Source organism: Crocodylus porosus, unplaced genomic scaffold (assembly GCF_001723895.1).
Source record: "Crocodylus porosus isolate Cpor-Errol unplaced genomic scaffold, CroPor_comp1, whole genome shotgun sequence".
Taxonomy (NCBI): domain Eukaryota; kingdom Metazoa; phylum Chordata; order Crocodylia; family Crocodylidae; genus Crocodylus; species Crocodylus porosus.
Window position 1 is genome coordinate 211,844,279 of NW_017728886.1, and position 13,741 is coordinate 211,858,019.

General features: G+C 38.0%; 1 protein-coding gene across 4 annotated transcripts in view; it reads left to right on the plus strand.

The window, feature by feature from the left end:
* The window catches only part of CUNH8orf34 (chromosome unknown C8orf34 homolog), a 289,852-nt gene that overhangs the window by 251,330 nt on the left and 24,781 nt on the right, over positions 1–13,741 (plus strand). For all 4 annotated transcript variants that reach the window (XM_019548957.1, XM_019548949.1, XM_019548967.1 and 1 more), the window contains 2 exons: positions 4,131–4,627; positions 11,753–11,846. In XM_019548957.1, the coding sequence (XP_019404502.1) occupies positions 4,131–4,627; positions 11,753–11,846 (591 nt within the window). The remainder of the gene's footprint in view (positions 1–4,130; positions 4,628–11,752; positions 11,847–13,741) is intronic.

Below are 13,741 nucleotides of genomic sequence, written 5' to 3' on the forward strand. Positions count from 1 at the left end.
GAGATAGTAACTTTGCAAAACAAAGAGAGAGTGATACCTTAATACAAAGAGCTCTCAGTAGCTCTTCCAGTTCTCTCACCAGGGAGGGCTGACAGCTGCGCTGTTTTAACAAGACTTATTGATAATACATTTTTAATAATATTTCTAACACAACTTTCTTTCTCCAAAGCTAATGTCTTTAAAGTTTCAGTATTTCTTGTGTTTCTAGACTCAGGCCTGGAAAATGGAGGTAGGCTAGGGTATAGCCCACTTAATAGCTTCTCTTTTGTCCCCTCAAGCTCTCTTGGTATTCTCTACAATATATCTTTGTTTCACTTCTAGTGTGTTTTCCTTCTGAAAAGTTTCTTTTGATTTAACTCCTTGCAGTCATGCAGTCATATGAAGGAGGTAAACTGTAGTGCATATCTATACAAAGAGATATATTGCATATAGTTTCTTTGTTCTTTACTTTGATACTGTAACACACCTGATAACAGAGTAGTCTGAAATACTTTATCTGTCCTCATGTAGTGTAGCTGACACTACACTGTGGAATTGTCTTGATATATTTTGCCCTATAGCTGGCCTCAGCTTAGTACTGTAGCAGTGGGCCTTCTTGACCAATCTGTTCCAGTCTCCCACATTTTTCATATAGATGTGATCTTACCTGTTCTCTTTATTTTCTATACCTAAACTTGTAGAATTTGGCTTTGATTCAGCAGAGGTGAAGTCAGCATTTTTAGCAGATACAAAGTTTCTTCTGTCTCTGCAAACTGCCTAGTAACATTTTTCTTTCATAAGTTACAGCTGGCTAAGGACAGCTTGGCATTTCCTGAAGGCTGAGCAGTTTTTTTGTTGGGAGTTAATTCAGCCAAGTTGGCAATTTGGTTTGGAGTAGGTATTCTGTGGTTACTTTTCCCCTTTAGAATATGTTTTATCATAAAAAGAATTTTTCTATACATAAAAAACTTGTAAATATGTTATGAATCAAACTCTAAGTCTGGTATTTCTGATATGTAAGTACTTGTAACAGTCAATTGTCCACATTTTATTTTCCTTAAATGACGTTGACAGGTGGTTTTCTTAAAAAAAAATCCTAAGTCATGCCCCAGTAGCAACATTTGATATGTATCAAATAATGCTAGCATGTTGGAAACATGGAACGAGGTTTATGCTTTTAACTGGAGAAGTTGATGTTGAAGTAAAATCAAAGTGATAATGTGTGGAATAAGACTGTAAAATTTCTGTTGTGGAAATCTTCTGAGTTAGATAAAGAAATGTGAAAAAACATTAGTTTATCTGCAAACTAATTTACTGCCTAAAATTAAGGAAACATATGTCTACAAAAAACAGCGTAGAATTCTTATTAGGATATGTTGGGTGCATCTACACGTGAAATTAATTCAAATGAATAAATTCCAGCTCATATTGTGCAGGAGTTTATTGGTTCTGGGCAGAGCCGACCCAAGCAGGGTGCAGAGCCCGGGGCAAATCAACTTATGCGGGGCCTCACCCCCGTTTCAATCCTGCATGCCCTGGATGTGAAAGGCGGGGTGGGGGGGAGCAAGCGGCTGGACGCAAAGCCGGCGGTGGTGGAGTGGAGTTGCCATGGCCACTCTGCCTGGCTCTGCAGGGCCCCCCAAAATACTGGGCCCGGGGTAGTCACCCCAGTTCATGCCCCACTAGGAACGGCCCTGCTCTCGGACACATCTTCATGGACCCAGGACCACAGCACATTGAGCAGCCATGACAGAGTAGCTCCAGCTGTTGTGGGGCTCAGAGGGTCAGCCTGGCAACTGGAACTGGCTTAGTTTGCTGTGAAAAGGCTGCATAGTGCACAAGGATGCCCCTGTGCAGGGCTAGCCTTCAGTGTCTACACCTGTGTTGCTGCACAGTAAAGAAATCCATTGCATGATAGCACTTGCATTTATATGTACTAACCCGCAGTAGAGTTAATTAGTTTCTTGCAGCTTAATAGGGCTGCTTGTGTAGATACTGAGGATTTACTGTAGAGCTAATTAAGCAGCTGTACTGTGAATGTCTCATGTAAATGTGCCCAGTTATTCCAGTTTTCCAGCACATTATCAAAGGAAGAAGTAAGAGACCGTAATCATTTTGCATAGATACAGGTTAATTAAATTAAAAAAAAATGCTTGGCTTGGTTTAAATTATGAAACTTGCATTATTGTGTATTGATCCCAGGGATTTGAATCGGTTATCTTATGAATTCCAAAATCATATGTATTGATTTTTCTTTTTTAAAAGAAGCTCAATGGAAGACTAATTACAAAGTGTAATTATTCAGAATGTAACAAACAAGCTGATTTTATGAGGTGAGTCTTTCAATTAGATTTTATAAAAATTAAAGCAGCAATAAGAAATGTCCTCAACTATCTACTAGAAATATAAACAGTCATTGCCTTTTAAATTTGCTAGTAGTAAGACATTTGATCATTAAAGAGTTAGGAGATTATATCACTTGAGACTTCACTAATAATATAGTTCATTCATCATCATCTTTAATAATAATGTGTTTTCATGTTTTTAATATATTATTTTACACACACAATGAACAAATTGACCTATTAATTAATTAATTTTTCTTTTAAAAAGTTACATGTGAAAAATGTGTAAAAATGAATAATTTTAAAACGGCAGGCTGATGTTATTAGTGGTTGTTCATAATTATTAAATGAGCAGTGTAAACATTTTTATGCAGTATACGCAAATGGAAATGAATGAGAACAGATTTTAAATTATAATAGTGTAAGTTTAGAATTCATTCTTATTTTAGGATTTCTGTTTTCCTCAATTAATTGCTGTCACAAAGGTTTTGTGCAGGTTCATTTCATGGGGCTTGAAGTCAATGATGCTGTGTGGATTTACAGCAGCTGCAAAGGTGGCTCATGCTGCTGTTTGTTCTAAAGGAAACGAGTTGCCTTTATTAAAGCAAAGCTGAAATAGAGACACCTTCCAGTCAAGGTGTGAAATTGAGAAGTGGTTAGATATAAATTAGATGAATCAGTAAATGCCTTCTTCAGCCCTCTTGACATTTTTACTTGTGAAGATTTTTTACTGTCACCTTCCAAGCATACCAAACTATCCTTATCTTAATAATCCTGGTATGTAATGAAATGATGTTATACACCTGAAAATTAGAAGCATAAATGTTTTTGCTGAAATGAATTCAGAAGCACAGATTCTTCATAAACTCTGAACTGTCCTTTAATACGTAGATTTCAGAAAGGTAAACTTCCATTCAAATCACTCAGGAGTTTGATTTATATAAAGAGGAGGACATGCCGCCCTTTAAGGGACCAGATTCACTCTTTAGGTTTTAAACTAGAGGTCAGCAACATTTTTGGGCAGAGTGCCAAAACTCTCGTAAACTTGACTTTTAAGATCTTGGCAGGGGCAGATGGTTGAGGAGCCACGAGGGGCCTGATCCTCGTTGTTAGCAGGGCAGCCCCGGTCCTTTCTCCACCATCTTCTCTGAGACTCCTGTGCCAAGCAAAATTCCTTCATGTGCCATGCTCTGACACCCATGCCAGGGGTTACCTTACCTCTGTTTTAGTCCATGGCTGAATTCAGTGAAGCCTGTGCAACTGCAAGCTAGAACCATCAAATCTGGATCCAGACTTGGTCAAATTTCCAATTGCAGTAAAGTTTAAGGGTGTTTGGATATAGAGGGTTTTTTTGGCCCATATAAAGAGAGAAGCCAAAAGGAAAAATAACACCTTGAACTAAGTTCATGTTCCACCCTCACTACAGTTAAAGTCTCTCAGAATCCAGAATTTTGTTCTTGCTCACTTGTATAGAAAAGAATAATTGCACAGAAGTTACAGTGGTATAACTTGGGTGGAATGTTTGATGATATTACTGGTTTTAAAGCCAGATAGAAAAGATAAATTGAAAAGTTTTGTACAGAAAAGCATATCAGAAAAATATGGCATGTCTGATTTTACCATAAATCAAACAAACAAAAAACTAGTATTTAAAGAATGAGTTTTCACACTAGTTTTATCCCTGAGGCCTGGGAATCACTTGCTCAAACCTGAAATCAATTAGAAAATTATGAAGAAGTGAGAAATACAAACCATTGTGTCCGTTCTTTCAATGTAAATATTACTGTTGTCTTTTTCTGCATGCAGACATTGAAAAGGACTTAGCACTCTGGGAAGAAGCAAGGCTGTCAAGGAGCCCTAGTAGTCAACCTACTAGTTTAGTTACTTCAGATCATCAAGGAAACCGGCAAGCCACACCAAGCCAAAATTCAAGGCCTCAAGTGCCAACCCAACCTGGGAAAAATATTCAGCTCCAGCTGCAAGGAAATAAATCACCACCTAATAACAGCAGAACCCAGGTCTGCAGTATCTCAAACAGTAGGCCTCAGACTCCCAACATGCAGACCAACAGGCATCCAACTCCATCAACAGGAAACAGACCTGTGACTCCGAATAGTTTGCTGTCACGACCTCTAACACCTAGCAACCAGGAAAATAAGGAAGGAATCATTAGTATGCAAAGAAGCAGGTCTTTAACATCTAAGAGCCAAATGGGGAGGACCCTTGGAACTCCTTCAGGGCTAGCTGTCCAAATGAGTGGAGACATTGTTGGAACTGTCACTCAGAGAAGCAGTATATCAGAAGTAAGATTTAAAATTAATTTTGTTTTTTCCTCTAGTTTTAAGATTATAAATACTATGAAATTAGAATTTGAGGGTGTGTTTTAGTTTGTGTTTCACTTTAAATGAAAACACCAATACCTTATAATAATATAACACCAAGATAAATTAAAGTCATATGGCATTAGAAATTTGAGAAAAGGGACAAGGTATTTTCAGGTTTGGGTGTTTAGGGAGTGATCTTCCTGCAGTTATGCAAACTAAATTTCCAGTGGGGTCAATGGAATGTTTACTTACGTTAATGGACAGCAGGATTAATGCCTACTGAGAGCAATACTGTTTCTAAGACTGTGCTTATGTACAAAATATTAAGCAAGAGCATTTTTGAGGAATTTCTGAGTTAACTTTTTCATAGCACTGATTATTTTCAAGCTTAACTTTATACAATAAAAATAACTCAAATATTTGGCATGTTATGGTGTTAATTAGGTACATTTTCCATTGGTAGGTTTTAGCTTTAATAATACAAACATACATTCTGAAAAAAACAGACCTAGTAGAGCAGGACTTAAAAAGTTTAATACTGCTTTCCAAATTGGTCTAATTCACAGAATAAAAAAGCTGTTTCCTACATAGTCATAGGTTTTACATAATTAGTCTACAGTGAAAATAAAGACAAAGTACTTTGGAAATGTTACCACCAATTTTAGAACACCTTTTAACTAGATTGGTTAGCACAGAGTCTGCAGTGCTATTTTTTTTTTCCAAATGAGTTTTCTGAGAGGCATTATTGGCCTTAAAATGTGTTTGGAAATGACAGAAGGGCATAAAATAAGTCAAATGAGGCTAATTATTCTGTAGTGAAAAAAATTAAATATCAGCATTGGTTACACGGAGTTCTAGGATGAAATAAAATCAGAGGTTATCATTGGATACTTTTTTATAATCCTAATAAACCTTTCATTATGTGCTATGGAAGAGAGAAAGCAGAGACAAAAATGACTCCACACCTGCAGAAGGTGGAGAGCAATCTTTCCCATACTTGCCAGTGTTTCTGAACATCCTCATAAGCTTCATTGCTAGAAATTAGAATTTATGTAGGTTTCTAAGGGAGAAGACAGGGATCACAACAACAGCACCTAAGCAAAACATCCTCTTTTTTGTAGAACATATATCACTAGATGCTGCTAGCAGCTGCTTGATTAACATCCTGGCAGGCACATCTCTCTGAACTACTCATTTCTGTCCAAGGTCATCCAGCAGGCCAGTGGCAGAGCTGTAATTAAAACTCAGGGCTCCTGAATGCCACTCCAGCATTTTTCCCTTTAGCTCACACTGCGCACATCTACATGTGCCCCTAAGCGCTGTTGTTACTATGCCATCATTTAGTACTTCCTGGTGGCACATGGTTATTATAACAATGACCTACAGAGAGGAAACACATTACTACAGTGACTTAGCATGTTGCTATAGCAAAGTAGCCTTTTGTGTAGACATGCCTACTTTTTCACATTTTTACCTACCTTCACTACTTTGACTGCTCACATTGTGGCCTACCTTTGATCACTGGGAGCACTGGAACATTGACTGCCAGTGGCCTAGCCCCAAGCCTTATCATGGTCTCAAATGACTGGCAATTACTTTGTGAATCACCCCAGGGATAGCTGATAGCTGGGAAGTGGGAGCTTCACTTCATTAGATTTTTATTCTAGCTGACAAAAAAACCCAGTATCCTCTAACCCTAGTAGCTGGGTGATAGAGCCTGGCTAGTGATAGGACTGAGATCTCTGCCATTCTTTTACATAACTCATCAAACTCAGAGCTTCGGGGACACTTTCATCTGTCTGTTAATGCCTAGGCTTGTAGTTGCTTGGAGCACGGATAGCCAACCTATGGTACATGTACCACAAGTGGCACAAGCAGCCTTTGCATGTGGCAAGTGGCAAATTGGGGAGGCTTTGAAGGTGTCGAAGTCTAGAAAGACTATGTCCACTGCTTTCTAGACTTCAGCAGACAGTACAGTGGCAGATACAGCAGAGAGCAGAATGGCAGATCAGACAGGGGAAGGGAATTGGAATGACACACAGAAAGGGCAAAGGCCTTAATTTGTGGCACACTTACCAAAAAAGGTTGGCTCCCTCTGTCAAAATATACCCACAAGGCATCTCTGCCCAATTATGCTTCTTGCTGCTGTAAGTAAAATGCAAATGAGCCTAATGCTGCCCATGGCAGCTATCTAAAATGGAACGATGGGTGCCTTCTTCGAGCCAATCAGCCTCTTTGGACACAAGGACATAAGAAAAAGCAATGCTTTGGATGGCCTAGGACAGTGGTTTTCAACTTTTCTTAATTTGCAGACTCCTAAAAAATTTCAAATGGAGGTGCAGACCCCTAAAATATTTTGAATGGAGGTGTGGGCCCCTTTGAATTGTAAGTCTAGGTATTCACATACTTCTGATTCATCATAGTTATCTTTTGCAGTCCCCTTAGACAATAGTCTGTGGACCTTCAGGGGTCTGTGGACTACAAGTTGAAAACCACTGGTCTAGGATGAGTAAGGAATCCCTAGCAGCAACTTTGTGGCAAGAATAACCCTGGCTTTTTCTGAATGTGTAGATAACATGGGAAAAAATTAAATTATACCTATAAGAAATTTGAACTTTATAAGGTAAACTGCTTTGTACAGTAATTGTACACACTCCCACTTCACTACCTGGACCACATAAAAGAAAGGAAAGTTATATTTATTACCCTTTAGTCTTGTGCCATAGAACTTCTGTTAGATAAGACTGCACTGCAGCTACAGTACATTTACTGTATGAGATGCTATGCTGAAAGCCTGAGGAAAAAAAAAGATGACCTCCTTCTTCAGAGGAGGAGTATATCAGGAGTAACTACTGAAACCAGTGGAGTTAAGCTAGTTTAAAGTTGGTGAAAACAAGAAAAAAATTACTCAGTCGATAAAAGTAGATTTGCAAAATTCTAGCAAAGTTTCCTTATTTGGCATGATTATCTTGTTAGGATATGATTTACTGAGCTGAAGAATTCACTGTGTAGTCCTGTAATTTAAAAGTACAACTTATGTTATCATTAAATGGAATGATGAACTAATTCAGTGAAGTGTTCTTAATATATTTTAGTGCTTTATGTAAATTTCTTATACAGGTTTTAAAAACTAATAGGAAATAAAATCCAGAAAAAGTTTTTCTTGGGTTTGTAGTAGAGATCATATTAAAACCAGGAATGATTTAATGGTGTTATAGAACGATTCTCAAATAACTTGGCAAAGATTTGACATGTCATCTGTTAAACTTTTAAAAAATGCTCAGGATTTTAGGTCTGTGACCCTCATCAAAAAGAATTACAAGTTGTCTAATGATCTGAGATTTTGTGCACAGGAATTATTGTGTCTTGGCATAAATACTACTTTATGTACAGTTCTAGCAGGTGCATTATATTGCCAAGTCTGTTCACGGGCAAACTGAATATAATAAAGATACATTACCTAGAGAAATATGTTTATCATCTTTATAAGACTAATAAATCAAGTCTTAAATCTTTTTTCCACATACATTTATATTCCACATACACATATATATTTAGTATTTCCTTTTCCTTTGTATTTTATATAACTTAACAAAGAAATGTTGAATTTTGTTTATCTCTTCAGGACAGGATCTGTTAGTTTGATATAGCTCAATTATAGTTCTCAATTGTTGTGAGAGGAAAGTACCATTGACTTGCTTGGTTCCAGTTTCATTTCTTGAACCATTGGATTTTTACAATTAATGTATAAATGCAAATAACTGAAAACTAGTTAAATATCTTTTCATTTGTTGTCCTGTCATTTACTATGCATCTTTACAATAGGAAGACTTAACTAATTTGAATTTCCTATTGAATAAGACATTATACCTAAATGAAGAGACTCTGTTCTTAGTACTGGGTGGAACAGCCCAACATTGATATATGTATCTTACAGCTACCATAGCTTCCTCCTCCCCTTGGGCATCAAGCTCTTCGCTAAATCTCTTAGAAACACAGCACAGGCTCTGACCAGAAGAACAGAATTTTATTGTATACAAAGGAATTTATTCATGAAACTGTATGTGTGTTTACTGTACATTTACTGTATAAGATGAGGTGGACAGAGCAATGAGATCACTTCCTCTTTCCCAAAATGGTTTTCTTTACTACATTTTGGAAGATATTACTAAGTCTGTTCTGTGTATTGCATCTCTTGGAAAACTCACATGCATAGTTTCAGAGCAGACTTTTATGCTTCTTTTTTAGTTTTCTTTGCTCTTTTTATTTTCCATTTTATGAAAACTTATGATCAGATTTTGGAGTATTATAGATAGGTCCATTCTTTGTCTTGTGATAGCATTGCTAATACTAATGGAAGTACTTAATGGAGCATTGACTACAGGGATTTCCCTCAATGGACCTGAACAGTCTGCTGATTCTGCCCCCAGTATAATGAACTGGAAACCTTTGCCTCTACCCCTTGTCACAGAAGAAAAGCAGGACTATGGAAATACTCTGAGTTGGACTGGGAAAGAAGAAATCATGTGGGCATGTCTAAACTATGTCAGACAGTGCAAGGGAGATCACTGCTCTGACAATATGCACTGCTCACTCACTCCCATTTTCAGGCCTGCATCCAGGACATTACCAGCATCATGTCTGGGGTGCCTTGGCTGCATGCAAACATTAAGAAAACCCCCAAAGAATGTGCTTTAACAGAAGAGGCAGCATGTTACTTTGACTCAGCTCTGCAGCATCTGTATAGATTAGGTGCTTAAGCGGGCGTTATCTAATAGCTGATTCAGGCTATCAGCTATTAGATAAAAGTGTCAAAAAGCCCCACTTAAGCACCTGATCTATATAGGCATTGGGCAACTCAGATCCAACTAACATGATGCCTCTTCTGGGCATGCGCTAGGCTCAGCATGCGAGCCCACCAAGTTTAAAGTGATGCGCTTTTTTTTAATGTCTTTAATCAGCCCTTTTGAGTCTATCTGAAGTTTCCCTAATGGAGCCTACGTGACATTTTTTTGTGAGGCAGCAGGGCATTCGTGACCTTTTCTTTCATTGCCTTCCTACCCCAGAACACACACCATTGGTGTTCTTCTGCCGCTCCTGCTGCTTCAGTTGACAAAAAAAAAAATCAAAGTGCATATAATACAATCCCTCTAGGCAGTTTTATTTGAGTGGCACTTCCACGGCAGCAAGTTCATGCAGCAATTCATTTGGCAGTAATATGTGAGAAAATGTGAAGGGCCAATTCTTTAATGATAGACCCATGCATACATCAGTGCAGAAGGCCTCAGTTCAGATTTTCTTCAAAACCAGGTATGTGAACCTTATTTTTACTGAAGAACTCTATTTATAAGAGAAGGTGTCTTGATCACCGTGCTTTTGCATCAGTTAGACTCCACATATCCCTAACACAGGATCGATGGCTAGCGATGGGAATATAAACTTTTATGCCTCTTTAGTAGAATGCTTTAATTCCATTTTATAGTGTTGCTTGACCAATTCTCTGCTCTTTTTCTTTCCTTATTGGTTAGGTTATTAAAGAACACTCAGATGATCAAAAGTGATAAAAGAGCAGCCTAATCATGTGATAGCAGCAGTGCACCCATACTGCAGGAATCCTGCTCCACAACCAAATGATTGCAGTCAAAGCCTTCATTCTGATACTAATAACATTCATTGAAATGAAAACACATGCATAGGGCTGAAGTCTGTGGACCTTTAGCCCTATACATAGTGTTTTTAGTGTTGTAACTTCCATTTTCTTAACAGGATTACTGACTGAGTAAATAATTTACTCCCAAAAGGTTAGGTCTTGCCTGGTCAGTCTTGTCTTCAGCTTATGGCAGCTGAGTAAAGCAAGCAATGGTTTCTAGTTTGAAATTGATTATTGGATTTAACATATGTGAAGTATTCACGTATGTGAATTCTTAATCTGTGGAGCCAGATTTTCAGGTTGGTAAATCTCCCTTAGTTGCACATGTTTTGTAGGAGCTGAGTATGTAGGACAGGGGTTTTCAACCTTTTTTAAGGAGTATACTTCTGGTGGAGTGGAGTGGTGGATGGCAGTGGCCACCACCGTGTATGAGCTCCCACCCACTGTGTCCAGCCAGCCAGGTGGCACCTGTACGGCCTGTAGAAGAAAGCCGCTGCCCTCGCCGCTCCCCGGCCCTGCTCCTGGGAGATGGCAGTGCGGGGTGGTGGGTGGTGGTGCTCCTTCCCTGCCTGCCCGTCTGCGCGTACCCCCTAGCTCCTTTTTCAAGTACCTCCGAGGATACGTGTACCCCTGGTTGACAACCCTGATCTAGGATGTTTACAGCCTTTAAATTATATTCTCAATCCTTCATCTCCAAACATAGTGTTGCATCGCAGAATTCTGCACTGCTGTTGAATGTAAAACCATTTCTATACATCAGTTACTAAATTGTCTCACTACTCTCTGAAATTCAGGAATATTGTAAAAAAGTTGCCATTTCATTTTTTATGTTTAGAACTAACTTTAAAAAGTTCATATATAACCATATTTCCAATTGTCTTTTACTATAAACAGTTTAACCCTGTTGATTTTAAACATTTCCATATTTCAGTGGTTTTGCAATACCACGAGGCAAAGGTATCCTGTACCTATTGAAGTCTGCCCCATGAAAGCCTCTGGACAAAATTTAATTGACTTTCATTAAGTTTTGGATTAGGTCACAGGGCTTTGACTTTGTAGTATGGGAATCAATGGGACTTTTGCCATAGAAACAAATAGAATCAAAATCAAACCTCATTATTGGCATTTTTCTAACTCCTGTTATATGACAATTCCTAGAAGTGCTATGAATCAAAGAGCATTGGCATTCATGGTATTTTTTTAACGGAATTTTTTTTACCATGTCTCTGAGATGAGATCCAGGAATTATAAAAGTATTAATTCAGGGAATAATACTTTCCCAGAAGAAAAGAAAAAATAAATTTAGAAAATGATCCCAAAACTTGCACAGTCATTTACATGTTTGGTCTGAGATTGGTTTGTCCAACTACTTGTGGTCACAGTATTGGCTATCATCTATATTTTTATTCAATGTTTCAAAGTAACTTTATCTAAAAGAAATCTGTTTATAACAGGATGAATTCTTACAACAACTTCAGCTTGTCCACCAACCCTGGATATTGCCAAGTGACACAGAGAGTGAAGGAGTGGAAGCTGATCAAGATAAATGTGAGTGTGTTTGTTGGTCATTGATTGTATATTAGAGAGTATATGTAAAAAATACTTGTTCCCTCCCCGATCCTGTACCCCTAAATCACACAAGTAACTGATTCACTAGGATTATGTACACAAGCAATAAGTAAGAGCTGAATGACTGAATGCATAGTCTTAAAGGGTTTCTTTAAATAGGTGTTCTTACAGTTAAGACTGTATGTTCTGAATCGTGTAAGCGGCACGTATAGCACCATAGCCCTGTTGCATGCTGTTGGTAGAATCATGTTAGCAAAGGTCAATGGGATTCTGACCTAAATGAGAGAAGGGCTAACAAGTAACACGCTCTGTAAATCTCCATATATTGAAGTCTTAACCAATTGTACCTGGCCATTAAGTATTGTAAATAATTTTGCTGGAAATATCAGAAGTCCTGCAAAAATTTTTGAAGCACAGTCAGTAGTTTTGTGATCTGCCGGTGTGAAAATGTGTGCTATTTCTAAAACTATTTTAGGTTTTATGTTTTTAAAAACAGGCTGTTTAATCAGGTGCTTAGAGTACCTTGCACGTGGAACTGAAACTGCTTAAGTAAGTAGCATTAGAGTCGGTTAGGTCATTTTGCTAATGGAATAGTTGCAGATAGGGCATTATTTATAATTAGTGAAAATCATGTATGATAAACAGAATATCCTTTTCCAAATGCTGTCCCTTAAACATTTCAAGAATTATATCTACTCATGTGACTTTGTAAATTCACAGTTAGCCTGTGATATGACTTGCACATTAAAATTGAAATGTTGCAGTTCCCAAAGTATGAATCAGAACATTCTCAATGTCACAACAAAATAATTATACATTTCCTGTCACTACATTAGTGCAATGGATTTGGGCTCATTTTTGGTTAAACCTAAAATTCTTATTTATTTGATGAGTATCATGAAAGTGATACTCAGCCCTGGGTAAAGGACTAGACCCAGAGCTATATGGTCAAGGGACCCACTGCTTACCATCTCCCCAGGGGTGAAAATTACCCTGGATTCACAAGCAGTGCAGGTTTAAATGCATATTGAATTGAGCCCACTGGGCACATCTACACATGTGCTTTAATGGTAGAATCATAGAATCAAAGGACTGGAAGGGACCTGTTAAGATCATCAAGTCTGGTCCCCTGCCGTGAGCAGGAGATTATTGGGCTCAAAAGAGCTCAGTGAGGTGCTCGTCCAGCCTCCTCTTGAACATCTCCAAGGATGGTGACTGCACAGCCCCTGTTGGGAGTGTGTTCTAGATTCTAGATACCCTAAAAGAAAAGAAGTTTTTCCTAATGTCCAACCTAAATCTTTCCTCAATTAGCTTGTGCCTGTTGGTCCTCATCCTTCCTGGGGGGTGCCTTTCTGAAGAGTAGCTCCCCTAGATCTTGGTGCTTGACATACTTGTAGGTGGCTATCAAGTCACCTCTCAGTCTTCTTTTGCTGATATTGAACAAACCTAGTTCCCAGAGTCTAGTAGCCTATTTTACTGTGCATTAAAGCATCACATAAAAAATACCATTATGCTAATGTGTAGTAAAACAGGCTATTGCACATTCAGCGTCACTTAAAAACTGTGCACATTTCATTATTTTACATTAAGGCAGCCAAGTGCACATTTGTTTAGCATCTCACATTAGAGGTACTAAATTGAATGCGCATTAGGAAAAGCTTCTTAATGTATGTGTTGACGTGACCACTGTGTAACTATTATAGAAACTCTTTGATGCTTATACCACTTTTTGATTTAGCTTAAACTTGTGACACAGAACAGAGAAGAAAAAAATTATAATTGTAAACAATAATTTCTTTCATGAAAAGAATTTACAGCTGTAATGTGCTTGCACCTTGATTGTAAGTCTATCTGGCATCTTGCATAGTTATCCA